This window comes from Oncorhynchus kisutch, linkage group LG13 (assembly GCF_002021735.2).
Source record: "Oncorhynchus kisutch isolate 150728-3 linkage group LG13, Okis_V2, whole genome shotgun sequence".
Lineage (NCBI taxonomy): Eukaryota > Metazoa > Chordata > Actinopteri > Salmoniformes > Salmonidae > Oncorhynchus > Oncorhynchus kisutch.
In genome coordinates this window covers 75,423,558-75,450,895 of record NC_034186.2, presented here as the reverse complement: position 1 = coordinate 75,450,895, position 27,338 = coordinate 75,423,558, and the positions used below count along the sequence as shown (strand labels likewise).

The 27,338-nt window shown below is 48.0% G+C and overlaps 1 protein-coding gene across 7 annotated transcripts; it reads right to left on the bottom strand.

Annotated features, from left to right (window-relative positions):
* Nucleotides 1–1,872: 1,872 nt before the first annotated feature.
* Nucleotides 1,873–27,028, bottom strand: LOC109882336 (histone-lysine N-methyltransferase ASH1L). 7 transcript variants are annotated; one of them, XR_004202532.1, is made up of 13 exons: nucleotides 26,826–27,028; nucleotides 25,728–25,758; nucleotides 19,830–20,534; nucleotides 13,894–18,211; nucleotides 11,500–11,809; nucleotides 11,015–11,276; nucleotides 10,312–10,403; nucleotides 5,790–5,863; nucleotides 5,661–5,706; nucleotides 5,310–5,445; nucleotides 5,023–5,199; nucleotides 4,383–4,477; nucleotides 1,873–4,022 (listed from the first exon to the last, which is right to left on the bottom strand). XR_004202532.1 is itself a non-coding variant. In XM_031787393.1 (13 exons), exons 3-13 carry the CDS (start codon nucleotides 20,385–20,387, stop codon nucleotides 3,909–3,911), a joined length of 6,081 nt encoding a protein of 2,026 aa, XP_031643253.1. In that variant the 5' UTR covers nucleotides 20,388–20,534; nucleotides 25,728–25,758; nucleotides 26,826–27,026; the 3' UTR covers nucleotides 1,873–3,908. The 7 variants fall into 7 exon arrangements, 4 of the variants coding, with proteins under 4 accessions (XP_031643253.1, XP_031643256.1, XP_031643255.1 ...); XR_004202531.1 differs by having other exon boundaries at nucleotides 5,036–5,199; XR_004202530.1 differs by having other exon boundaries at nucleotides 11,015–11,188; nucleotides 26,826–27,026.
* Nucleotides 27,029–27,338: the final 310 nt, after the last annotated feature.

Here is a 27,338-nt window from a genome sequence, read left to right as displayed (position 1 = left end):
TCCAATAGATAGTTGTTTACCAAACAGTGGAGCCACTGTGTGTCAAGGCCAGTCACACTACACCCCTGGTCTTCTAAAGGCTTTAGCTGGGTCACGGCAGCAAAACAAGCTAGACAAATACTTTCTTCAGCCAGTAAATTGACATGAGTTGTTTTAGAGCTATCTATAATGTATTTTAATTACAGCTTGTAGTAAATTAGGTTGTATGAGGGAGGAGCTAGTTAGTGTCAGCAACGCCCACCTTTCAATGTGCCATGCCTAGATGCAGGTGAAGGGTAAACATAACTTCAGGAAATACACATGGTCTGTGACGGTAACAATCTCAGTATGTTGACAAGGATTTTCTAGTTATTTTTTGTTGTTGATTCGGGTATATTTTCCATTGTGTGAGAGGAGCCATGATAAATGCATTGATTTGTATGAAAAGCTGTACATTTATTGGATGTGGTATTTGACCCTGGAGTCCCTGAAAGGTGTATATATATATATATACACCTCTGTTGTATTTGTCCCCTCACGTCTATCTCTCTATCTATCTATCTGGGGTCTTGTGTGTGTGTGTGTGCAGCACAGGAGGTTGGTGGCACCTTAATTGGGGAGGACGGGCTTGTGGTAATGGCTGGAGCGGAATGTGGGGAATGGTATCAGATACATTAAACATCTGGTTGCCATGTGTTTGATGCCATTCCATTTGCCATCCTCCCCTCAGCAGCCTCCACTGGTGTGTGTGTTCGTGCTTGCGTGCGAACGAACAAGCATGTGTGTGTAGCAGTGGGTTCTGTATCTCTCTGGTGTGATGTAGCCTGCCCCGTACCTCACTGTTCCATAGTGTACTGTGTCCCTGTAGCGTCAGTCAGTGTCTGACTCCCGCATGTGCTTGTTTGTAAATACCCAATAAATAATCAACATAAACCAAACCTCAAAGTCTTTCATGTGTCTCATTCCTTCTCTATTCCCCTCAAACTCCTCTCTGGACCTCAAAGCCACTTCCACTGTGTTTTGTCATTGTTCCCTTCTAATCAGGGACTGATTTAGACCTGGGACACCAGGTGGGTACAATTCATTATCAGGTAGAAGAGAAAAGCAGCAACTCTCACCTCGTAGGGTCGAGCTATAGCGAATGCTTGCCTAGAAAGTATGTGGTACCTCGATATTAAAGCCATTCCAATCCAAGAGCTTAGTGTATGTTTTCATCTGACCTAGCCACTTCTGTCAGAGCAGTGAAGGGGAGTGCATGAGGGAAGGACTCTCTGAAATGAGAAACTATCCATGTTTGAATACATTAAATGATTTCCTCATTAAAATACCCACAGACCTGAGAGGGAGGGATTGGCTAGGCAGCTTTAGCTCACACATGCAGTGGAGGCTGGTGGGAGGAGCTATAGGCGGATAGGTTCATTGTAATGGCCGGAATGGAATTGATGGAAAGGAGTGGTTGCCATATGTTTGTTTAGTACCGTCCCATTAATTCAATTCCAGCCATTAAAATATGCCCATCCTCCTATAGGTTCTCCCACCAGCCTCCATCTACACATAGCCCATATAAATAACATACAGATCAGTGATTTGCTGAAGGAGGAGAGAAGGGCCTCAGGCTCATTTCTGCCTGTCTGTCCTCTTGAGCTCACGTCCTCAGATGAGGGTCGTGATGGAGGAAAACGTATCACCTGGCCATTGGTGTCATTCAGCTTTACACCACCAGATGGTGCTGTATATCACATTTCCATGTTGGTTATTTAGCAGTCGCTCCATTCCGTGTAATGAATATCCCACCAGTTATGCAGCGTCTCCATAAGGATGGAGGAGCAGCGATATTCATGGGCCTGTGATAGTAGGAAGGGTTAAGTGGTTGAGAATATAACAAGTCCACAATGCTTTGTAAACAAAAATGCCATTTTATTGTTATTGATAATAAGGTCAATGTTTGAAATGACATTCTGTCAGATGAACTCTGTGGTATTTTCTCCAAAGAAAGGTTATAAGCAGCAATTTAAATTGTACAACAAAGGGCTGGATTCTCACCGCATCGCAGAAGTATCATGGGAGATCTGCGTTATAGCTCCATTTAAATTTAAAGGCAATGTTTCCGCGTTCGTGGAGACTGAATTCAAGATAAACACTGCATATGTCGGCTTAATCGGAAATGACCTTTACACTTTAATGTGATCTTCCGCGATACGGATTGAATCCAGCCCAAAGTTACATTCCATGCAAACTACATAAATAACCCTTCACTATATTGATGAATGCTATAATATTCCTAATCACCCATTGGCAATAGTGAGTGAGGCAAATACACAGGTCAACTATAAAACATTCAACTTAGTGTTCGAAGTCAAACTAGAAACTGCACCAAAGAGAACTGTACAAATGAACGGTTACAAATCTCAGATTCAATTCATTTTCCTGATTGTCTGACCAAATAAAAAAGAACATTCCATCAGTCAGAAAAAGTATACAGGTGAAGAAAAGTCATATACAATCATAGCAATATTTAACATAGGTCAGTTATGTTTAACACTTTGTAGCAAAATGAAGGCCTTTGACTTAACTTTAACGCTTAGATAATAACTATCAATTATGAAACTGATTCATTACATTACTTAGGTCAATGTTACTGCATTATCATTGGTACAATATAACGATCTTGAAATGATCATATTCACTAAGGCAATAAAAACTACTTGGTTTGATACATAGAAGGGTCTCTAGCTGGTACTGGTAGTGATATTAAAGTTATTGTACTGAAATCCTTACAGGACGTATTGCTTTTGGAGATTGAACTCACTTAGGCGTCAGTTTATTTACAACATGGCACTTTTACATTAAAGGCCCGATTCAATACGTAGAGCTGAAGAGAATATGAAATGTTCCCATGTTAGCGGAGACTGAATTCACGGAAAAACTGCATAGGTCGGCTCAATTGGAAATGACCTTTACACTTGAATCACGCTATAGCGCCGTACTTCAGCAACAGGGATTGAATCAAACCATAGGGGCTGTGTATTGCAGAAGTATCGCAGAAGATCTGCATATAAATGTAGAGGTAGGCCTCCCAAGTGGTGCAGCGGTCTATGGCAACAGTCTATGGCACTGCATCGCAGTGTTGCGGTGTCACTACAGCTTGGGGTTCGATCCCAGGCTGTGTCACAACCGGCTGTGACCGGGAGTCCCGTAGGGCGGTGCACAATTGGCCCAGGGTTGTCCGGGTTGGTGGAAGGTTTGGCCCGGGGGGGCCTTTACTTGGCTCATCGCGCTCTAGTGACTCCTTGTGGCAGGCCAGGCACCTGCAAGCTGACAGTCATCAGTAGGCCAGTGTTTCCTCTGACACATTCCGGGTTAAGCAAGCAGGTGTTAAGAAGTGCAGCTTGGGTCACGCTTTGGAGGACGCATGACTCGATTTTCGCCTGTCCGAGCCCATTGGGTAGTTGCAGAGATGAGACAAGATTGTAATTGGATTGCAATTGGATATCACAAAAAAGGAGGTAAAATTGTAAATTCAGATTGAGCCGACATGCAGCGTTTACCGTGAATGTAGTCTGTGAGAACACGTGAACATTTCCTTTACATTTAAATGGAGCTGCAACGTGGATCTTCCACAATACGAATTTAATCCAGCCTTAAGACTCTATGGTCTCCATCCATCCCTTCCGCCCTCTCTGACTATTAAATCAGACTGTCACTGGTCTGCTGACCGTCTGTCAATCATTCTCAATGGTACAGTAAACAACAACACCCTCATTCCTCTCAGAAACAAAGCCCAAAATCATCTTTATAACAAATCATTTCAGGGAAGTGTTTTCCCCCCAACACTAGTGCAAAGTTAGCTGAACTGAGCTACTTGGAAGAAGAAGAGATACTGAGCTGAGATTTCCCCCCCTCCTTCCTTCCTTGTCCTCTCTCACCAATCATGTCTGCCGCAGCTTCAGGAGTATATTGTTCAGTCGCTCCTTCCGGACCTCCTTCCAGCCCTCCTCTTCCTCCTCCACCTGTTTTTTCTCCTCTGGTCTGTTCTCAGTGAGCTGTGGTGGGGGTAGATGCGACATCAGGAGTTAGTTATAAGAATTAGTGACACAGACAAAGAACTCCATATGAATACTTCAAGACAGCCCTCATGGGAGACACTAATGAGTGAATATCTTTACAGTTACAGTACAGAGGAGAGCACTCAGAGGGGAGCACTCAGAGGGGAGCACTCAGAGGAGGGCACTCAGAGGGGAGCACTCAGAGGGGAGCACTCAGAGGGGAGCACTCAGAGGAGGGCACTCAGAGGGGAGCACTCAGAGGGGAGCACTCAGAGGGGAGCACTCAGAGGGGAGCACTCAGAGGGGAGCACTCAGAGGGGAGCACTCAGAGGGGAGCACTCAGAGGGGAGCACTCACATGGGGCGTGGTGCTGAGGTGGTTATGGGGGCACTGGGGATCACGAAGGGGCTCACTAGTCCACACAACATTCTTCTTCACCGCCATTTGTCGACCTAGAGAGAGGAAAGAACCTTAGTGCCCATGGATGGTATTTTGTGTGTGTGTGTGTGTGTGTGTGTGTGTGTGTGTATGTATATATGTATGTATGTATGTATGTATGTATGTATGTATGTATGTATGTATGTATGTATACAGTAGATGTCCTTAAAATTCCCTTATGAGTGTCTGTTCTTTGCTGGAGACGGTTTGATGGAAATACATTTTGGTGGATAGTTTATGGGGAAAGCTGAACCTAGCTGGATGTTCTTGGACGGCAGTGAAGAGATGACAGAAATGGGAAAGCACTTATTTCTGTGGTTGGAAAACTGCTGTGTGTGTAATGCTGAATATGATATGGCTCAATAAATACTGTAAAACAGAGAGCTAAACTGAGCACTGAGATGAACACACACACATCTATGTCCATATAAACATACACTCAGTACAATACTACTATAAATGAACACATTTAAAATAAAACACACTGACACACAGGTGCACACACACAGGCGTGCGAGCACACACACACACCTACAAAAACTTAAACTAACACACACACTTGCTTCATGGACCTGACATGATGTGGCTGTTGTTGTCCCCAGTAGCTACATAGCTGGAAACTCCTCCTCCATCTTTCTCTTGTTCCCCCTCTCTCCCCCTCCTCAGGCGTATCTGTCTGTCTCTGACCCTCTCCCAGTTCCTCAAAAGGAACACGCGGTGCTTCAGGACGAACACCCTGCCAATCAAACAAATACATAAATAAGATCATTATTTTGAGAAATGCACACAAACTACTAGTCTGCACCTCCATGTGTATTGACAAGGCGGGTTGTCTTCTGTCTTTACCTGTCACTGGTGGTCATAGGCTCCATGTCCAGGTAGGGGAACAGCTTCTTACTGGGACTGGAACACTTCTCCTGGGGAGAGGGAGGGAGGGACACCCCTGTCTGGTGACTGGACAGGCTCTTCTCTTTCGGTTGGTCTGGGAGGAAAACAAAGACAGACAGAGATAATGAGGTATGGACCCCTCCACACAGACTGAACACTTTCAACGTGTCACTGCAACAGTGGGATGTCCCCCCACCCCCAACCAAGTAGGGTGGTAAGTCATGTTGAAGTCAAGTATTGATGTACACACTACAGTATAAACGTGTACGGTATGCACCGCATGCAAATACAGGACTTTAGGGTACTCACAGGATGAGATCTCTCTGGTCTGAGGAACATCTGGCTCTTTGTGGAGCTGGAACACACAGAGACATGGTCATTCAAGTGAGTGAGTTTATTCTGTGTGTGTGTGTGTGTGTGTGTGTGTGTGTTACACACCTGGTTGTGCCTGAAGAGCCACATGACGTCAAAGGGCAACTGAAAGTCAATACGTCTCATTCTTAGGTACTTCCCTGTGAGAGAAATGGGGGTGTTAATAACCTGACACACACACACACACTTCGTTCTGTTAGGTGACCTAAACTGGGATATGCTTAACACCCCGGCAGTCCTACAATCTAAGCTAGATGCCCTCAATCTCACACAAATTATCAAAGAACCCACCAGGTACAACCCTAAATCCCAAAACATGGGCACCCTCATAGATATTATCCTGACCTACTTGCCCTCCAAATACACCTTTGCTGTTTTCAATCAGGATCTCAGCGATCACTGCCTCATTGCCTGCATCCGCTATGGGTCCACAGTCAAACAACCACCCCTCATCACTGTCAAACACTCCCTGAAACACTTCTGTGAGCAGGCCTTTCTAATTGACCTGGCCCGGGTATCCTGGAAGGATATTGACCTCCTCCCATCAGTAGAGGATGCCTGGTTGTTCTTTAAAAGTAATTTCCTCACCATCTTAAATAAGCACGCTCCTTTCAAAAAATGTAGAACTAAGAACAGATATAGCCCTTGGTTCACTCCAGACCTGACTGCCCTTGACCAGAACAAAAACATCCTGTGGCGGACTGCACTAGCATCGAATAGTCCCCGCGATATGCAACTTTTCAGGGAAGTCACAAACGAATACACGCAGTCAGTTAGGAAAGCAAAGGCTAGATTTTTCCAACAGAAATTTGCATCCTGTAGTTTTGGGACACTGTAAAGTCCATGGAGAATAAGAGCACTTCCTCCCAGCTGCCCACTGCACTGAGGCTAGGAAACACTGTCACCACCGATAAATCTGGTGATCATTTCAATAAGTATTTCTCTACAGCTGGCCATGCTTTCCTCCTAGCTACCCCAACTCTGGCCAACAGCTCGCACCCCCTGCAGCTACAGTGGGGAAAACAAGTATTTGATACACTGCCGATTTTGCAGGTTTTCCTACTTACAAAGCATGTAGAGGTCTGTAATTTTTATCATAGGTACACTTCAACTGTGAGAGATGGAATCTAAAACAAGAATCCAGAAAATCACATTGTATGATTTTTAAGTAATACATTTGCATTTTATTGCATGACATAAGTATTTGATCACCTACCAACCAGTAAGAATTCCGGCTCTCACAGACCTGTTAGTTTTTCTTTAAGAAGCGCTCCTGTTCTCCACTCATTACCTGTATTAACTGCACCTGTTTGAATTCGTTACCTGTATAAAAGACACCTGTCCACACACTCAATCAAACAGACTCCAACCTCTTCACAATGGCCAAGACCAGAGAGCTGTGTAAGGACATCAGGGTTAAATTGTAGACCTGCACAAGGCTGGGATGGGCTACAGGACAATAGGTAAGCAGCTTGGTGAGAAGGAAACAACTGTTGGCGCAATTATTAGAAAATGGAAGAAGTTCAAGATGGCAGTCAATCACCCTCGGTCTGGGGCTCCATGCAAGATCTCACCTCGTGGGGCATCAATGACCATGAGCAAGGTGAGGGATCAGCCCAGAACTACACGGCAGGACCTGGTCAATGACCTGAAGAGAGCTGGGACCACAGTCTCAAAGAAAACCATTAGTAACACACTACGCCGTCATGGATTAAAATCCTGCAGAGCACCCAAGGTCCCCCTGCTCAAGCCAGTGCATGTCCAGGCCCGTCTGAAGTTTGCCAATGACCATCTGGATGATCCAGAGGAGGAATGGGAGAAGGTCCTGTGGACTGATGAGACAAAAATAGAGCTTTTTGGTCTAAACTCCACTCGCTGTGTTTGGAAGAAGAAGGATGAGTACAACCCCAAGAACACCATCACAACCGTGAAGCATGGAGGTAGAAACATCATTCTTTGGGGATGCTTTTCTGCAGAGGACAGGACGACTGCACCGTATTGAGGGGAGGATGGATGGGGCCATGTATCGCGGGATCTTGGCCAACAACCTCCTTCCCTCAGTAAGAGCATTGAAGATGGGTCGTGGCTGGGTCTTCCAGCATGACAACGACTCGAAACACACAGCCAGGGCAACTAAGGAGTGGCTCCGTAAGAAGCATCTCAAGGTCCTGGAGTGGCCTAGCCAGTCTCCAGACCTGAACCCAATAGAAAATCTTTGGAGGGAGCTGAAAGTCCGTATTGCCCAGCGACAGCCCCGAAACCTGAATGATCTGGAAAAGGTCTGTATGGAGGAGTGGGCCAAAATCCCTGCTGCAGTGTGTGCAAACCTGGTCAAGAACTACAGGAAACGTATGATCTCTGTAATTGCAAACAAAGGTTTCTGTACCAAATATTAAGTTCTGCTTTTCTGATGTATCAAATACTTATGTCATGCAATAAAATGCAAATTAATTACTTCAAAATCATACAATGTGATTTTCTGGATTTTTGTTTTAGATTCCGTCTCTCACAGTTGAAGTGTACCTATGATAAAACATTATAGACCTCTACATGCTTTAAGTAGGAAAACCTGCAAAATCGTCAGTGTATCAAATACTTCTCCCCACTGTACTTGCCCTGCAGCTACTTGCCCAAGCCTCCCCAGCTTCTCCTTCACCCAAATCCAGATAGCAGATGTTCCGAAAGAGCTGCAAAATCTGGACCCATATAAATCATCTGGGATAGACAATCTGGACCCTCTCTTTCTAAAATGATCTGCCGCCATTGTTGCAACCCCTATTACCAGTCTGTTCAACCTCTCTTTCGTGTCGACCGAGATTCCTAAAGATTGGGAAGCTGCGGCGGCCATCCCCCTTTTCAAAGGGGGTGACACTCTAGACCAAAACGGTTACAGACCTATATCCATCCTGCCCTGCCTTTCAAAAGACTTCGAAAGCCAAGTTAACAAACAGATCACTGACCATTTCGAATCCCACCATATCTTCTCCGCTGTGCAATCCGTTTCCGAGCTGGTCATGGGTGCCCCTCAGCCACGCTCAAGGTACTAAACAATATCATAACCAGCATCGATAAAAAACAGTACTGGGCAGCTGTATTCATCGACCTGGCCAAGGCTTTCGACTCTGTCAATCACCACATTCTTATCGGCAGATTCAACAGCCTTGGTTTCTCAAATGACTGCCTCGCCTGTTTCACCAACTACTTCTCAGATAGAGTTCAGTAAGTCAAATCGGAGGGCCTGTTGTCCGGACCTCTGGCAGTCTCTATGGGGGTACCACGGGGTTCAATTCTCGGGCCAACTCTTTTCTCTGTATATATCAACGATGACGCTCTTGCTGCGGGTGTTTCCTTGATCCACCTCTACGCAGACGACACCATTCTGTATACATCTGGCTCTTCTTTGGACACTGTTAACAAACCCCCAAACGAGCCTCAATGCCATACAACACTCCTTCCGTGACCTCCAACTGCTCTTAAAACGCTAGTAAAACGAAATGCATGCTCTTCAACCGATCGCTGCCCACACCCACCCGCCCATCCAGCATCACTAATCTGGACGGTTCTGACTTAGAATATGTGGACAACTACAAATACCTAGGTGTCTGGTTAGACTAAACTCTTCTTCCAGACTCATATTAAACATCTCCAATCCAAAATTAAATCCACAATCAGCTTCCTATTCCGCAACAAAGCCTCCTTCACTCACGCTGCCAAACATACCCTCGTAAAACTGACTATCCTACCAATCCTCGACTTTGGCGATGTCATTTACAAAATAACCTCCAACAACACTCAGCAAACTGGATGCAGTCTATCACAGTGCCATCCGTTTTGTCAGCAAAGCCCCATATACCACCCACCACTGCAACCTGTATGCTCTTGTCGGCTGGTCCTCGCTTCATATTCGTCGCCAGACCCACTGGCTCCAGGTCATCTATAAGCCTATGCTAGGTAAAGCTCTGCCTTATCTCAGCTCAGTGATCACCCTAACAACACCCACCCATAGAACGCGCTTCAGCACTGGTCATCCCCAAAGCCAACACCCCCTTTGGCCGCCTTTCCTTCCAGTTCTCTGCTGCCAATGACTGGAATAAATTGCAAAAATTGCTGAAGTTGGAGACAAATCTCCCTCACTAACTTTAAACATCAGCTATCTGAGCAGCTTACCGATCGCTGCAGCTGTACATAGTCCATCTGTAAATAGCCCACCCAATCTACCTACCTCATCCCCATATTGTTTTAATTGACTTGTTTTGCTCTTTTGCACACCAGTATTTCTACTTGCACATCATCATCTGCACATCTATCACACCAGTGTTCATTTGCTAAATTGAAATTACTTCGCTAATATGGCCTATTTATTGCCTTACCTCCTCATGCCATTTGCACACACTGTATATAGACTTTTTCTACTGTGTTATTGACTGTACGTTTGTTTATTCCATGTGCAACTCTGTGTTGTTGTCTGTGTTGCACTACTTTGCTTTATCTTTGTCAGGTCGCAGTTGTAAATGAGAACTTGTTCTCAACTGGCCTACCTGTTTAAATAAAGGTGAAATCAATTTCTTTTAAATAAAAACTCACTGACCAACATGTATGGGAGCAGGCAGGAGGCTGTAGTCTTGTTCTCCTGGTGTATATTCCAGTCTCTCTCTGTTCAGCTGGTTCTGAGAGGAGGGACTGGGGAAGAGAAACATTTACACAATGGAATTAATAGAATACACACCATTTAGGCCTCCCGGGTGGCGCAGTGGTCTAGGGCACTGCATCGCAGTGCTAGGTGTGCCACCAGAGACTCTGGGTTCGCGCCCAGGCTCTGTTGCAGCCGGCCGCGACCGGCAGGTCCGTGGGGCGATGCACATTTGGGCTAGCGTCGCCCGGGTTAGGGAGGGTTTGGCCGGTAGGGATATCCTTGTCTCATCGCGCACCAGCGACTCCTGTGGTGGGACGGGCGCAGTGCGCGCTAACCAAGGTAGCCAGGTGCACGGTGTTTCCTCCGACACATTGGTGCGGCTGGCTTCCGGGTTGGATGCGCGCTGTGTTAAGAAGCAGTGCGGCTAGGTTGGGTTGTGTTTCGGAGGACGCATGGCTTTCAACCTTCGTCTCTCCCGAGCCCGTACGGGAGTTGTAGCAATGAGACAAGATAGTAATTACTAACAATTGGTTACTACGAAATTGGGGAGAAAAAAAGGGGGTACAAGAGTATAAATAAATAAAGAATACAAACCATTTGTGAAATCAATTCAGAGTATGTGAAGTTAGTTTGTATGAACGGGTGCAGGATAACTCACACTGTAGTTTTGTAGTCATCTGAGTAGAGCCCCGCCCTCTGAAACCTCTTCCTAGGCAGCTGGTCAGCTCCCTTATCTGATTGGCTGGCCGGGGTTAGGGATGGAGTTTGGGTTAGCTCCGATTGGCCTGTGCATATGGAGGGGGTGTGGGTGACTGGCTCACCTTCACCAGAACTAAGAGGAAGGAATAAAGTGAGAGAGCGAGAGATAGGATAGAGAGAAAGAAAAAGAGAGAGAAAGGGCACTGGCTTAGCACACAGTGCTGTCAACCATGTGTTAATATACGTTGTCTGTGTGAAGTATTAAGTCTTCAGTGCACATCTAGCAGCTAGTTGCAGGGTATGTAAAACAGCATGCATTTTCTAGACTTTCTCAGTAACGCTTTGATCGCTGTGGGAGTGAAATGTTGTTGTGTTAAACTTTGCGACCATCTGCGAGGGCACTCGCTGGGTCAGTTGGGATAAGGGTGAGTTCTGACGGTTTACCTTTGGAGACAGGATGGATGCTCGACCTCCTCTTTCTCAATGTGCCTCCTCTTCCGTCTTCTCCTCCTCTGGCTCTGAATCACAGCTTCAATCACCTCTTGTACTGAATCTCCTCCTCCTCTGTTTCTGTCTCTGTTCTGGTCGTCCGTCTCAGTTGGAGGGTTTGGTTGGCTTGTAGGAGAGAGGAAGGGGGAGACCAAAGGGGAGGCTATAGGGTTCTTCCTGGGTCGTCCAGGCCCTCTCTTAGCCCCAAAACGTTGACCGGTTCTCAGCCACTTCAGTTGCCTCCTGCTCAGGTCATAGTGTGGGTCTTGAGTCCAGAGAGAAGTCATTGGAGCAAGGACAGGGAGCGAGAGAGAGAGGTGGGAGACAGAGGGAGGAGAAAGGGAATGATTGGGAAATAAAGAGAGGGGAAGAGAGAGAGAGGAGAAGTGTATATGTATCAGTAACTGAAACAGCAGCAGACGGGGTGACTCTACACTTCCTTTGCACTGCTGCCTGGTATTCCCCTCAAATCATATACTCCCCTTCTGGGAATCACAACAAGCAGTCAAGCACACACACACACACACACGCACGCACACACACACACCAGAGGAGGCTGGTGGAATGAGCTTTAGGAGGACGGGCTCATTGTAGTGGCTGGAATAGAATCATTGGAACAGAGTCAATCTTTCCATGTATTTGATGTGTTTGGTACCATTCCACTGATTCCATTCCAGGCATTACAAAGAGCCCGTCCACCTATATCTCCTCCCACAAGCCCCCTCTGGTATACACACACACTCGCACGCGCAAACACCCACACACATGCAAACACCCACACACAAATTATACATTAGAATGTGTGTGTGGGCTGTGTGTGTGTGTGCTCAGTCACATATGTGTCTGGTTAGATGATGTGCGAATTGCCAAACAAATCCATCCTCCCTCCTCCCCTCTCAAAAACAACGCTCTACCTCCCTCCCTCTGCCCTCCCTCTCTATCAGTCCCCCGCCATCCTACTATCCGTCACTTCTCCTCAAGTATCTCCTTTCTTCCCATCTTTCCAAAATTCCCCAACATTAACACTGACTGAGCATACTTTCCTTCTAGGGGTTTTCCAGCCAGGCAGTGTACAGGACAGTATGTTGGCCAGCCAGGCAGTGTAGAGAACAGTATGTTGGCCAGCCAGGCAGTGTAGAGTACAGTATGTTGGCCAGCCAGGCAGTGTAGAGAACAGAATGTTGGCCAGCCAGGCAGTGTAGAGAACAGTATGTTGGCCAGCCAGGCAGTGTAGAGTACAGTATGTTGGCCAGCCAGACAGCCAGGCAGTGTAGAGTACAGTATGTTGGCCAGCCAGCCAGCCAGGCAGACAGTGTACAGTATGTTGGCCAGCCAGCCAGGCAGACAAGCAGTGTACAGTATGTTGGCCAGCCAGCCAGCCAGCCAGCGTACAGCATGTTGGCCATACAGGCAGGCAGACAGACAGGGTACAGTATGTTGGCCAGCCAACCAGGCAGACAGTGTACAGTATGTTGGTCATGCAGGCAGCCAGACAGACAGTGTACAGTATGTTGGCCAGCCAACCAGGCAGACAGTGTACAGTACATTGGCCATGCAGGCAGGCAGACAAGCAGCATCTGAGACAGTGACACATGAACAGGACTATACATAGAGACTGGTGGTTAACTAATGACTGTGTTCTGCTCATAGCTTCATAGCCCAGGGCTCAAACAGCACAGCAGGCAGCCAACTTCACAACCAGGGACATTTCTAAGATCTCTGGCAGATCGGACAGGAAGGGTTATTAACAGACTGTGAGAATGAACCAATAAATGAGGGGAAAATAATGTGTGCGTGCGTGTGTGAGTGTACTGCCCCCAGCGCCCCTCTCCTGCGTGTGTGTGTGAGTGTACTGCCCCCAGCCCCCCTCTCCTGCGTGTGTGTGTGAGTGTACTGCCCCCAGCCCCCCTCTCCTGCGTGTGTGTGAGTGTACTGCCCCCAGCCCCCCTCTCCTGCGTGTGTGTGTACTGCCCCCAGCCCCCCTCTCCTGCGTGCGTGTGTGAGTGTACTGCCCCCAGCCCCCCTCTCCTGCGTGCGTGTGTGAGTGTACTGCCCCCAGCCCCCCTCTCCTGCGTGCGTGTGAGTGTACTGCCCCCAGCCCCCCTCTCCTGCGTGCGTGTGTGAGTGTACTGCCCCCAGCCCCCCTCTCCTGCGTGCGTGTATATGTGACAGTTCATGTGTCATGCAGGTTCTCTGTTCAAGTCTGTAACTTGCTGTGGTAATAAAAAGAACAGAGACTAATTTCCTCCCCAATATCATGTCTGATGTACTGATTACATAGACCTGAGAGAAGGACAGTCTACCTACCTCTCACTCTCACTCACTCACTCACTCACTCCCCAGTCTCACCTGTGCCTCTCCTCTCTGTCTGTGATGGCTCCTCACTCCTCAGTGACCCGTCTTGATTCCCTGGTCTCCAATTGTCTCTTCCGCTCCTCATGCCCCTCCCACTGGTGGCAGAGGAGGTGAAGAGGTTGGTGTGTGCCGGGGGGGTGAAGGTGCTGTGACAGGGTGTGTGTCTCTCCCCCGCCTCTCTCTCTGACTCCCCCACAGCGGCCGTCCTCTGCTCTTCTGTCAGAGTGCCCCAGGTGGGATCGAGGGGTCTGAATCCTGCCCCCAGCCCCCCTCTCCTCAGCCAGGGGTTCTGCCGAACCCCCCAGCCCTCTCCAAATGAGGAAAGGTGAGAGGAGCCTAGACAGGTGAGGGGTGTGTGTTTGAGCCTCTCTGATGATGATGATGAAGAGGCTGGTTTAGCAGAAGCAGAGAATAAAGAAGAGGGGTATTTGCTGTGCCTATGTTGCCATGGAGACTCCATCAACCCAGAACTCCCTTGTCCTCCAGTCTTTCTACTTCCTCCTGATCCTGTGGTGAACTCTGACCTTAGCTGTGACCCGGCAACTCTCTCATCCTCTTCTTCCTTTCCGTCACGATCACGCTGTCTGTGACGATGTTTGTGTCTGAGCTTGTGTTCACTCCCCCCACAGAGACAGGACCGACCAGGGACGGACCCTGCTGGACAGGATTGGACCCCGGCCCTCTTTCCCTCACCCATAACCCTCACGTCCTCACCTCCACCTCCACCCAACCCAGCCTCCCTCAGCTGCCTGCTCCTCCTCCTGTGGAACCTGGCTGGGTTGAGGAGGAGGTGAGGGGGGTGGAGGTGGGGGTGGTGGGGGGCGTAGGGATGAGGGGGAGGCAGGGGAAAGGAGGGGTGGGGGTTTGGGTAATGGGCCATGGTCAGAGGATAGCCTCTGTAGTAGCCAAAACCCAGAGGCATGGGGGTGGTGGAAGAGGTGGTGGAGGAGGCCAGGGGGGTACTGAGAGAGGAGGGGTGGAGGTGCCCTGTGATACCCTGTAAGGCACACCTCCGCCCCTGGCCACAGTCACCCTGGTCTAAGGACTCACAGGGCTTGGTGGGACAGCCACACCTCAACCTCTGCTCTGGCTTTCTGCTGCCATAAGGCAGGCCGTGGCAGGGGTGGGGGTGGAGCGGGGAGAAGGAGGGGTGAGGGGGGTAAGACAGGGGGTGAGGCGAGTAGTATCCACTCAAGTTGATTCTGTAAACGTTTGAGCGGAAATTTTGCGATGACAATAAGGAAGAGTGCCGTCTTTTCTCCCCACTCTCATCGAGATCCTGCCCCAATCCAGCTCTGGCCCAATCACGGTGGCGCCCGATGCGGACCTCGCTGAACTGCCCAATGAGATCGTCCAGTTCAGAGAGGAAGTCTGGGTCGTGCGCATGCATGAGCAGGTGCTGGTACTTCCTTTTGTGTTTGTGTTTCTGTCTCTTGTGTGTGTTGTGCCCTAGGCAGGGGCAGAGGTCCAGGTGGGAGCGCTGGTTGTGCCCTAGGCAGGGGCAGGGGGGGCAGGTATAGCGACATTCATACCCCCTCCGCCTGTGCCTGTGTCTGTCTCTGGGTTCCACTAAGTCAGAAGGAGGCGTGTGTCTGGGGGAGGCAGAGGGGGGAGAGGGGGGTGAGGCAGACACTCTGATGGGTGAGGGTACAGGGGGGGGGTGTTCTAGTAACATGGAGGGTGAGGGTTGTCTCTGACCCTTCAGGTTGACCCCTAAACCTGTCCGGAACACTGACCGGGTGACATCTGAGGTCATTCCCATGGTTACCCCCCCTCTCCCTCGGCCCCTCCTCTCCCCCCTCTCTGAGGTAGTGTTGTGGTCCATTCCAATCACACTATCCGTAGGCAACATCTCCTTGCTGTGTGATTTATTGATAGGTGAGGGTGTGGCCTCTTTCAGGTGTGTGGGGAAGACAGGCAGATGGGGGTAAAGAGGGTGAGGAAGAGGAGGAGAAGAGAGTCTGCTGGAGGGATGGTGGAAGAGGGGATGTCGTCCCTGACCTGGAGAACTCCTCTTTAGGGAGGGAGAGAGGGATGAGCAGGAGGAGAAGGAGGAGGAGAGAGGACGTGGCGATGCGCAGGAGGAGGAGGGTGAGGGGAGGGAGAAGGTGTGGGGGAGGAAAAGGGAGGGAGCAGGTTCTGTGCAGCCTCCATCACTGTAAGGGCTCTGGGCTCCACTGGAGTGGGTGAGAGATGGGGAGGGGAATGGGTGAGAGAGGGGAGGATGGGGCTGGGGAGAGGAGAAGAGAGAGGAACTAGAGAGACTGGTGAACAGTGTGGACTGAGAGGCAGGGTTAGAGTTAGCTGGAGCTTTGGGTTTGCGTCCTCTCCTCTTCCCCATGTAGATGGTCCCCCTCTTACTCACGTTGATCTGGGGACCTAGTTTACCCCCAAAGGAGGAGGACAGGGAGGGTGCTGTGGCCGACCCACACACCCCTCCTGCACACCCACGAGAGTTCTCTCTACCTCCCTCTCTTCCTCTCCCCTCCTTCCCCCCTCCACACCCAGAAAGCATTTCCCTGAGTAGCCTCCTCTTCTTCCTCCTCTTCATCTCTCCGATGATGCTCCTCATCCTCAGCTTCCTGTTCCCCTTTTCAGAGGGGAAGTCTTTACCCCCCTCCTCACCTCCAGAGGGGGTCAGAGTACCCCTGTGCTGGTCCTGGGGAGTCTGTTTGGGGAGGAGGGGGGAGGGGGGCAGCCGTTTGGGGCGACCTCGTTTCCTGGGTGTGGGGTTGGGGCTAGAGGGATTGGTGAGGGTGGGACTGTAATCCAGCACTGGGTTGAGCACATGGGGGTCCGGAGTCTCATCATGCCCATGAGGGAGCATCTCAGCTTGGGTACGTTTGGGGAAGTGTCTGGGTTGGGGTTCGTCCAAGCTCGAGGTTTGGGATTTGGGGCGACCCCTTTTTCTGGCCTGATTGAAGGGACGGTCAGGTCCAGGTAAAGGGCTAGGGTCAGAGGTCAACAAGTGAGACTGGGTGGGGGATGGGGCTCGCCCTGCTGGTCTGGGTCTCACAGGGGTGGAGGTAGAGGGGGAGAGGGAGGACGGACTGGAGGGTGGGGGAACGGAGAGGGCTAGGCATGACTCAGCTGACCGAAGGTTGGGTGAGTTGGTAGTTGTGGGTGTCTGGGGGGTAGTGGGGGATGTCTGGGGGGTAGTGGGGGTCTGTGGGGCAACTAAGGGGGCATCTTGGCGGCCATCTGGGTTCTCTGCCAGTCTCTGTGCCCGGTTCACCAGCCTGGTCCAGCTTGGCCGTCGGGTCTTACGCTTCTTCAGCGGACGGCTGTCCTGCTCTTGGGGGGAGGTAGGAGGAGAGGAAGAGTGGACAGAGCGAGAGGGAGGAGGGAGGGAAGTGAGGGGAGAGGAGGCAGTGGATGGGTTGGAGGGAGAGACGGTGGGTCTTGAGGGGGCACCAGTATCATCTGATTCCGATGTTCCGCTGGTCAGGTCTGGGCTGGGTGTACCTGTTTTCCTGCTCTGAACCTCAGACATCTGACACTTTGTAGAAGAGGGCGATTTATTCATCCTCAAGTCTCTGAGCTTCTCTCTTTCCTTGTCCTCGTCCCCATTTCTCTCCTCCTTCCCAGTCATATCCCTCCAGCTCTCATCCATCCCAGTTCCCTCCTTCCCTCTCTCATCTCTGTCCATCTTTGGACTCTCATTCCTCCCTCTGTCCTCCTTCCCTCTCCCCTTCTCCCCTCTCTTACCCTTCCCTTTCTCACCCCTCGCTTTGTCATCTTTCTCTTTCTTCTTCTTGGCTTTCTCCTCCTTCCCTCTCTCATTTCCCACAGAGGACAGTAGTAATGGTCCCCTGCTCAGGCTGGTGAGGGAGGCAGCAGGACTCAGTCTCCCATCAGCCACTGGGGCTCCTCTCTGGTCTGGAAGTAGGGTTGTGAATGGAGGTGGTGTAGGAGGGCAGCTGAAGCCTGTAGTCCTGTCCTGGGCTGCAAGGTCAGCCTGATGGGGGCTGGAGGCTGGAGGTCTTGTTGTTGAGTTCACATTATTGGGGGCGGCTGAGGAAGAACAGTTCTGTTTGCGACCTTTGACCTTTGTGAGTCTGGTAGGATGGCAGGTGACTGTAGGTACTCCCCCATTCAGCATACCTCCCTCACCACTAGGGTCCTTTACCAAGGGGGAATGGGGTGATGAGGGAGGGGGGGAATGGGGGGATGAAGCTGTGGGGTAAGAGGGGGTTGCCTGGTCCATTTGGGCAGGTGAGGGTAGTTTGCTGTGGGCATCAGGTGGGTCAGGGTGCCTTGGTTTCTCCGTTAGGGTGTCTGACTTCTTATAGCCCAGGTTCACAGGGACCTGCTGGGATGAAAACATGGTTATAAACACATTGTTATGAGATCAGATTGGTCATTTATTATGTCATCTATCAGAAAAGATCTATGCAATTTACAGGTAAAGATTTTCATATAATCAAAAATATTTTAAAGAAATGTTTCTCCAAAAGAATCCCGGTTAGACCTATGATAGAGTTCTGTTAATGTATTACAAAATTGCTATTTTCTAATAATTTACAGCATTGTGCCCTTGCTAACAAGGAAGTAGAGGTATGTAAATGTAATGTGTTTCAGAGCTGCATAGTTCATTAGTGGGTCAGAGAGAGGACAGGGAGAGGAAAGAGAAAGAGGGAGGGAAAAGGAGAGCAAACAAGAGAGAGAAACAGTAAGGGTGGGGTGCTGGTGCAAGTCTGTTGGAAGACAGCTAAAGGACACAATGACAAAGAGAGAGAAACAGTAAGGGTGGGGTGCTGGTGCAAGTCTGTTGGAAGACAGCTAAAGGACACAATGACAAAGAGAGAGAAACAGTAAGGGTGGGGTGCTGGTGCAAGCCTGTTGGAAGACAGCTAAAGGACACAATGACAAAGAGAGAGAAACAGTAAGGGTGGGGTGCTGGTGCAAGCCTGTTGGAAGACAGCTAAAGGACACAATGACAAAGAGAGAGAAACAGTAAGGTTGGGGTGCTGGTGCAAGTCTGTTGGAAGACAGCTAAAGGACACAATGACAAAGAGAGAGAAACAGTAAGAGACAGAAAGAGAGGAAGAGAGAGAGAGGAAAAGGGAGAGAGGGAAAGAGAGAGAGGAAGAGAGGAAGAGAGAGAGGAAAAGAGAGAGAGCGAGAGAGAAGACGAGAGAAAGATAGAGAAATTAGGACACATGAGGAGAGAAGCTGAGTTGATGGAGACTAAAATGAGGTTGACCCGGCAAGAGGAGAAATTGAGCGATCGAGAAAGAGAGAGAGAGGTGGAGAGAAAGAGAAATGAGAGCAGGTAGAGAAAAGAGGGGAGGTAAAAATAGACAGAGAGAAAGAGACAGGGTAGAGAGAGAACTAGAGAGAAAGGCAGCTGTGCTATTGGTAGCTATAAATGGCCACGAATAGAGATGAGGAGGCTTGACATTTCATGCTTGTCCTGTAATTTGGGAGCTGCGCTGTTGCAGCCTGACTGGTGTTTGCAGCTAAAGCAATAATCTACTCTCTGGGGTGGGTGATTGTCATAAGAGCTGATGGACCAATGTCTGGATCAGCTGCTAATAGTTGCTGTGCTGTGTGACTATTAATAGTCCTGTTCTCTATATTCTAATGCACCACTGCTGCTGCTGTTTAAGTTCCTCTATCCAGACAATCACTCACTTGACCTTATTATTATTAGAAACCATTAGGAACCGCTGAGTGTTCTGGACCGGATAACACGCCTGGATGAATAGGAAACACACATACTGAACACTAATGCATATCATGCACAAGCCAACATAAATGTGTAATAATATAGAATTGTGTCAAATGTGAATAGTTCTTCCCACTGGAGAGATTCGTAGGGGACCCGGAATATAAAGCAGAACTGAAGTACTAGTCAATGTAATAAATGAGTAGTAAGTGGTTAAAAAGTCAGGTATTCCGTGAGGTGGAGGTGGTTCTCTTCCTACCTGTTTGGCTGGCGCAGTCTGAGGGTTGGCTGGGCTGGGAGGGGTGTATGTAGGGGATGATGATGATGATGATGATGATGAAGACGGGGGCAGGGAGGAGTGTATCTTCCTGGTCTGGGTGGTGCTAGGGTCTGACCCCTGGTTCTGCTCTCTGTCCCCCTCCTCCTGAGGATGGTTCCCCTGCCCACTCCCCCCTCCCTCCTGACTCCCCCTCCCAGGCCTCTGGTACGTCCTGATGGTGGGTTTACACTCGTAGCCCTCCAGGGTCCTGGGGGGTTTCTTGGTGCGTTTGGCCGTTTGGACTCCGATCCTCAGCCTCACATTGCCCTCAGTGCAGCTCCTCTCTCTGCCTGGGAATGGGAGCTGTCTCTGCCCTGCAGCACCACAGCACCCCTCAATTAGCACCTCCAGTAATGCACCACCTCCTTCCTTCTCTATCCTCTTCCTCGCCCCACCGCCTACCTCTTTCTCTGGGTACTGCTGTGGTGGGGCTGTGGGGAGGAGAGGCAGTGAGGATGGTGGAGGTAGAGATGGGCCCCCCTTCGCTCTCTGATCCATCAGAGATGTGAGGGGGGAGGGGTGGGGGGGGCAGCACCCAGGGTGGAAGGGAACAGGTATTGTCCAGAGATTAAATAACAAAAGGCTTTCTTGACCCAACTGTCCAGTGCTTTGTCCCTCTCTGTCTGTCAGTCAGTCAGACTTGAACTGAGAAGGATGGAGTGAAAGAGAGAAACAGACAGAGAAAGAGGTCATTTCACTGACATCAGACATTAGTAGCAGCAATACAACAACAACAGGAGTCTCTGTCAGCTTTACTGAAAAACAACCGAGTGACAATCCGAATGTAAAGTACTTTACAAGAAGGTGAAAACACAGAAACTATACTGCCTCTATGGCACTTACTATAATGCTTATAACAGACGACAAAAGACACCAGCTAAATGTCAGATTACAAGTAGGCTATGTCCTGTTCTCCACTGCAGCTGACCACAGCATCACCCAGCCTGGCAACCCGACACTCTACTAAACCCTACAACTGGAGTCAGCTCCCTCTCTTTCCTCCGCTCTCTCCGTCCAAAGTCCTGAATAAAATGCTGCAATACAATTTCCCTAGCCGCATGTGTACGGTGTGTGTGTGTGTATGGTGTGTATGTGTGTGTATGAAGCAGATGGCAGTAAAGTCACTCAGGAGATGATTCAGATGATGACCTCACTGATGACCTCACTGAACAGAACCCCAGGGGACCAATCATACTCAGCAGAGCAGCCCTTTCCAAGAATGCCTGCACTTACTGGAAAACTCTTTTCAAATTCTTTAAAAAGGTATCATTCCTCCCTTCCTCAGTCTTTTTTATTTTGTGAAGGGCTCATGCTCGATACCAACTTCTACTTCCCTCCACACTACAATCCTGCTACCTTTCCCTCCCTCCCTCCCTCCCTCCCTCCCTCCCTCCCTCCCTCCCTCCCTCCCTCCCTCCCTCCCTCCCTCCCTCCCTCCCTCCCTCCCTCCCTCCCTCCCTCTACTGTACTCCACCTTTCTCTCCAACCTTCTGTTTCATGTCTGTCAGCAACCCTTTGAAACTCTCTCTCTCTTTCTGAACAGACCACACAGTAAAACGGTCAACCCAGCACCAGGCACCGTATCCATGTTAATGAAAACCATATTTCCTCCCCCTCTTCTCTTCAGTCTTTTTCTCCTCTTCAACCTCAATCCTTCCATTCACATCCTCCAGAACTTTCCCCTCCTCCTCTCAGTAGTGGTGTAACACAAATCCGAAGGAACGGGCAAAACTTATTTTTGGAAACGAGTGTAAATTCCTCCCCCTCCCCTGGTTTCCTCTAAGTCAAGTAAGCTTTTCATTGACCCCATTGTAAATGGACTTTTAATGTGATGCTATGGCAAGTAACACACCCAACAATAACGTTCCCCTGAACAGCCATAGTTTACTCTCTGTCTCTGTCTCTCTGTCTCCCTCTCTCTGTCTCCATCTCCCTCTGTCTCAGTCTCTCTGTCTCCCTCTCTCTGTCTCCCTCTCTCTGTCTCCCTCTCTCTGTCTCCATCTCCCTCTGTCTCCATCTCCCTCTGTCTCCCTCTGTCTCCATCTCCCTCTGTCTCCATCTCCCTCTGTCTCCATCTCCCTCTGTCTCCATCTCCCTCTGTCTCCATCTCCCTCTGTCTCCATCTCCCTCTGTCTCCATCTCCCATCTCCCTCTCTATGGAGAGCCTCTTATGAAACAACTTATCTGTCTCTCAACAGTGCCTTGTCCTTCTCCTCTGAAGAGTCTTCCAGTCAGACCATGTTATCATACAGAGCTCAGTATCTCTGACTACTGGTCACCTCTACAGTGACCACTACTGTGGCCTGACCCAGATAGACAGACAGACACAGAGAGAGAGAGAGACAGACAAACACAAAGAGAGAGAGAGAGAGAGAGAGAGAGAGAGAGAGAGAGAGAGAGAGAGAGAGAGAGAGAATACATATTGTGGAGGTCACAGTGACATGAAGACGTGGTAAGACAGAGGACAGTATACTACAGTACAATATAGTTTAGCCCGGTTTGTCAATACAATGTCAAGTTGGCTAGATTGATAGGTTGAAATACCTTTAATTTTCAGAATATGGCATTATAGAATAGGCAACTTAATGTGTTTAGATAACACAAATACAAGTGCCATGAGTCAACAAGCAGGCCCACACGTAGCCTATATGTAGATAGACTGAGGAAAGAGGTGTGGCCAATACATACTGCACAGAAAAAAAGCTCTTCTTATTATTCACTATTACTAAATATTAATGTTATGACCTTCAGTCCTATAAACAACCTGTCTGTCTGTTCCAAGGAAGTGTCTGTGGTGATAACTAACCAGCAGTCAACGATATCGCAACATTAAAAGTAGACTCAGCGATATGACATAGATGCAGAAAGTAAACAGCATAGTGGGTCAATTTTCACAACAACTACTGTAATTGAGCATTGGCTCAACTTCTCTGTTTCGATGCCCTGGCTACTACTCTGTGAACAGCGTGAAGCGAACCCCTGCACATGCGCAGATACTTTGTGTGACTGAGTGAGTGAAGTCTTGCATCTGGCTCTTCTCAATATTTCCAGTGCTGATTGTGGCAAAGTCATTTCGCTCAGTCTGCCTTTAAGCAGCGGGTCTACAGCTATTGCAGATGTCAGAGTGATGGATAGACTTGACACTATTATCATTGTGATCCTCAGCACTCAACAAGCAGTGGGTTAAATCATTGTAATGGCCCTCTCATATCCAACTATCTCCATCAGACTGTCACTGATATCAGCCATAACTACTAGTACATTAGTACTATGACAACACACTACTGACAGAGCAACCCATTATACACTATATATACAAAAGTATGTGGACACGCCTTCAAATGAGGAGATTTGACTATTTCAGCCACATCCGTTGCTGACAGGTGTATACAATTGCGCACACAGCCATGCAATCTCCACAGACAAACATTGCCAGTAGAATGGCCTTACTGAAGAGCTCAGTGACTTTCAACATGGCACCGTCATAGGATGCCACTTTTCCATCAAATCAGTTAATCAAATTTCTGCCCTGCTAGAGCTGCCCTGGTCAACTGCAAGTGCTGTTATTGTAAAATGGAAACATCTAGGGGCAACAACGGCTCAGCCACAAAGTGGTAGGCCACACAAGCTGATCTAGAAGAAAAAGAAACGCACACCTATTTAGGCGAGGTGCTGGCTAGCGGAGTAGAAAACTTGAAAATAAAAGAAAGCCGCACACTCTAGGAGCTCAGATGCAAAAATGTAATTACCAACGTTTCGACAGCCAAACTGTCTTCATCAGGGTTACCAACATTTCGACGTTGGTAATTAAATTTTTGCATCTGAGCTCCTAGATTGTGCGGCTCTTTTATTTTCAAGGCCACACAAGCTGACAGAATGGGACCCCGAGTGCTGAAGTGTGTAGCACATCAAAATCGTTTGTCCTCAGCTGCAACGCTCACTACCGAGTTCCAAACTGCCTCTGAAAGCAACATCAACACAATAACTGTTCGTCAGGAGCTTCATTAAATGGGTTTCCCTGGCCGAGCAGCCAAACACAAGCTGAGCAGCCAAACACAAGCTGAGCAGCCAAACACAAGCTGAGCAGCCAAACACAAGCTGAGCAGCCAAACACAAACTGAGCAACCAAACACAAGCTGAGCAACCAAACACAAGCTGAGCAACCAAACACAAGCTGAGCAACCAAACACAAGTGGTGTCCATACAGAAATGGTTTGCCGAGATCGGTGTGGAAGAACTTGACTGGCCTGCAAAGAGCCCTGACCTCAACCCCATCGAACACATTTGGGATGAATTGGAACGCAGACTGCGAGACAGTCCTAATCGCCCAACATCAGTGCCCGACCTCATTAATGATCTTGTGCCTGAATGGAAGCAAGTCCCCTCATCAATGTTCCAACATCTAGTGAAAAGCCTTCCAGAAGAGTGGAGGCTGTTATAGCAGCAAAGGGGGGCGGGGGGGACCAGCTCCATGTTAATGCCTATGACTTTGGAATGAGATGTTCGACGAGCAGGTGTCCATATACTTTTGGTCATGTAGTGTACATGATAGTGATCGGTTGAGATAGCAGTATACTAAGTGGTACCACTACTCCATACAAGCTGATGAGACACACACAGAGAAAAGTTTGTGGTCACACATCCTTAAAAACATAGGTTGCTGGGCTAATAAAGAACAGTAGTAAAGAACAAGAAGGCCCTCACACTGTTAAAGCTCCCAATTCACAGTTTTATTGACAACGTTTCCATCTGAAACGGATATTCGTCAGGTCAAACAAACAGAGTGTTCACATCCCAAAATATGCACATTTCACCTCACATGACCATTACGCACATGACACACGATGGGTGCAAAAACAATTTGTGCATCTCTAATAATTTGATATCAATGAGATGGGAACATGTAGTAGTTACAGAAAATAATATATATTTACAAAATGACCAAGTAGGAGACCTGGAAGGCAAGATAAATCAAAAGTGATATATTCATGTAAGAAATGGTCTGATATCAAACTATTGGATCAAACCTTTTGGAGACACACACAAAGGATGAATCCAATACAATTACATTCTCAATAATAGATGATCAGTTCCCCCCAGGAGTCTTAACATGTTCGTTACCAATGTATCTCAGAGAGCTAATGTTGTGACACACACACACTCTCTGCCCTTCTCTTCACAGTTATTACTGGCTGCATCAGGCTCTTGGTCTGTGGGTCGTACATTGTGTACCCTGGTCGCTACACTGGCTGGCTGATCTAGAGCGGAGGGATGTCCAGTACCGGACTCACTTGTGTGCTCTACCCGCGTTCACGGTGTCACTGTCATGTCAACATTACGCACTAGTTTATTTTGCGAATGGCGATGCATCGTGTGAACTATGGTAGCTTGTAGGCATTACGCACAGTGCACACATAACGTAGGTGATGACATGGCACGTGCTATTGTTGTTGTTGTCATTCATATAGCCTATTTCATAGAACATCTGCCAATAAAACATATAATTGCACAACGGCTTGAACCATTAAACTATTACATGTCTGTCTGTTATCACAATTCTCTATGGTGATAGAGTCTTTTTTGTGTGATGAGTCCATACCCCTTTCCTCGCCCTCATCTGTCCTCTGTCTGCCGTATAATACTTGTGTCAGCAACATTGGCTTAATAAATATTATCACAGTCTGTTCTGGGAAAATTCAACCCTGGTCCCACACCCCCATAATAAATGATATGATAGATGCCATATTGTTGCAACGCTGTGATACAGCACGCTAGCATATACTTACTAACTAACATAACATGATATGTTACAAAATTAGACATATTCGTGCTACTTACCGAGCGTGCGCGTCCCAGAACTGCGTTTAGCCTACATTAGACAAGATAAGAGAGCTTGGTGATTACTGTCCTATCCTCTCGACAACCGTCAACAATCATGCGCTGTATTCAGATATTGGTTTGGTTACATAACTAAAGTCGCTAGGCCTACTCCTCCTAGGAAACACTACGCATAGGCTGGCTGGATACAGAAGAGAACAACATTTGCGCGGCGGTTTTTATAGCGCTCGGTTGAAGACACTACAGCAGCATTATCCGTAGTAACTTGTCTCGACAGCTAGGTGGAGAGCTAATTACAGTACTGCAGGCGAAGGCAACTAGATTCAACCGCGGAGTCGATGGTTATGGGCCGGGGCATCATTATAATAATGCTGCAAATTCACCACAACTAATACCAATAATTGATTGTATTTTGAGAATAACAATCATTTCATACCTTGATTACATTGAGACATGATCACATACAAAAGACATGTCCCTTTTTTAATTTGTGGTATACTTGGGAACATATTTCCTAAATTAAACAAATGTGTAGCTGAATTCCTTGTCTTTTTTTTTTTTACATAAACAAAATCCTGTTTTATTTTGTAATAAAAAATGGGGAGGTGGGTTATCACTCGCGGGCCAGTTTTGTTTAGTTTATTTTGTAACTGTTTCTCGGCCAGCCAGGAAAAGGGAAAGTTAGGCTACATTGTTTCCTTCAGACTGATCAGATCGTGCACTGTGCTCGAGAACGGTGAACGCCCCCCGCGAGGCTGCGTCATTCTGTGCCAAAACATTGTTGACAGCTTTCTATTAGATTGCATCGTTGCGAGCTTCACTCGTAATAAATGATGAGCACATACGCCAGCAATCTCTTAGCAAAGGCAACTTTCATGAGAAAATGTATTCAGAAGCTATATGTGCAGTTGGCCGAAATAATAAAATACCTCAACAGTTCAATGTGCATCTAAATTATTTTAAAAAGTAGCTAAAAACTTATGTTCACAAAATAGCCTAAATTATTTAGAAATACATAATGATATTAAAAAAACTAACAAAATGGCGACGACATATCAAGCCTGGCTTTCTCTTGGCCTTTCTTTCCCAAGCAGTTACCTGTTTGCATATCTGAATTCGTTCCTTGCGCTACCCGGGCACGGTTGAAGTCAGAGCGGACTGAAGCCCATTCACAAAACGGGGGCTTCTGAGCAGAAAGCGCCCGTAGTAGAAGCACTGAGTAGAAGGTTTACAGCAGTCTCAAACAAGCTGAAAGCAACACACGGCACACTCTTTCAGGAGCTCCAAGAGGCGGGAGAGAAGGGAGGGAGAGAAGGGTGATTGATGTGCGCTATGGGAGATCCAGTAGACTGTAAGACTATACAGCCAAAGCCTACAGTTTTTTTTTTATTGTTTAGAAATTGTATTTCATTTGAAAAATTATCTCTATCGAGCGTTATTGTGGTTGAATGTCAAATATTAGGCCTAAGGCTATTATTATGTTTACAAACGAAAACAATATATTTTTGGGTTTCATTCCCGCATACTCCACTTTGAAATTTATGGGACCATCTTGCATAGAATCATCCTGAGAATGTTTATAAAGGTTTTTTCCCCTCTCCTGTCATAACC

Bases quoted from the DNA above. Each gene is read 5' to 3' on its own strand.
- LOC109882336 (XM_031787393.1), bottom strand. From the start codon at position 20,387: ATGGATCAGAGAGCGAAGGGGGGCCCATCTCTACCTCCACCATCCTCA. The intron at 11,189-11,499 runs GTAAACCGTCAG...CCTTCCTCTTAG, and splicing joins CATCCATCCTGTCTCCAAAG to TTCTGGTGAAGGTGAGCCAG. The intron at 5,707-5,789 runs GTGTGTAACACA...TGTGTGTTCCAG, and splicing joins GGCTCTTCAGGCACAACCAG to CTCCACAAAGAGCCAGATGT.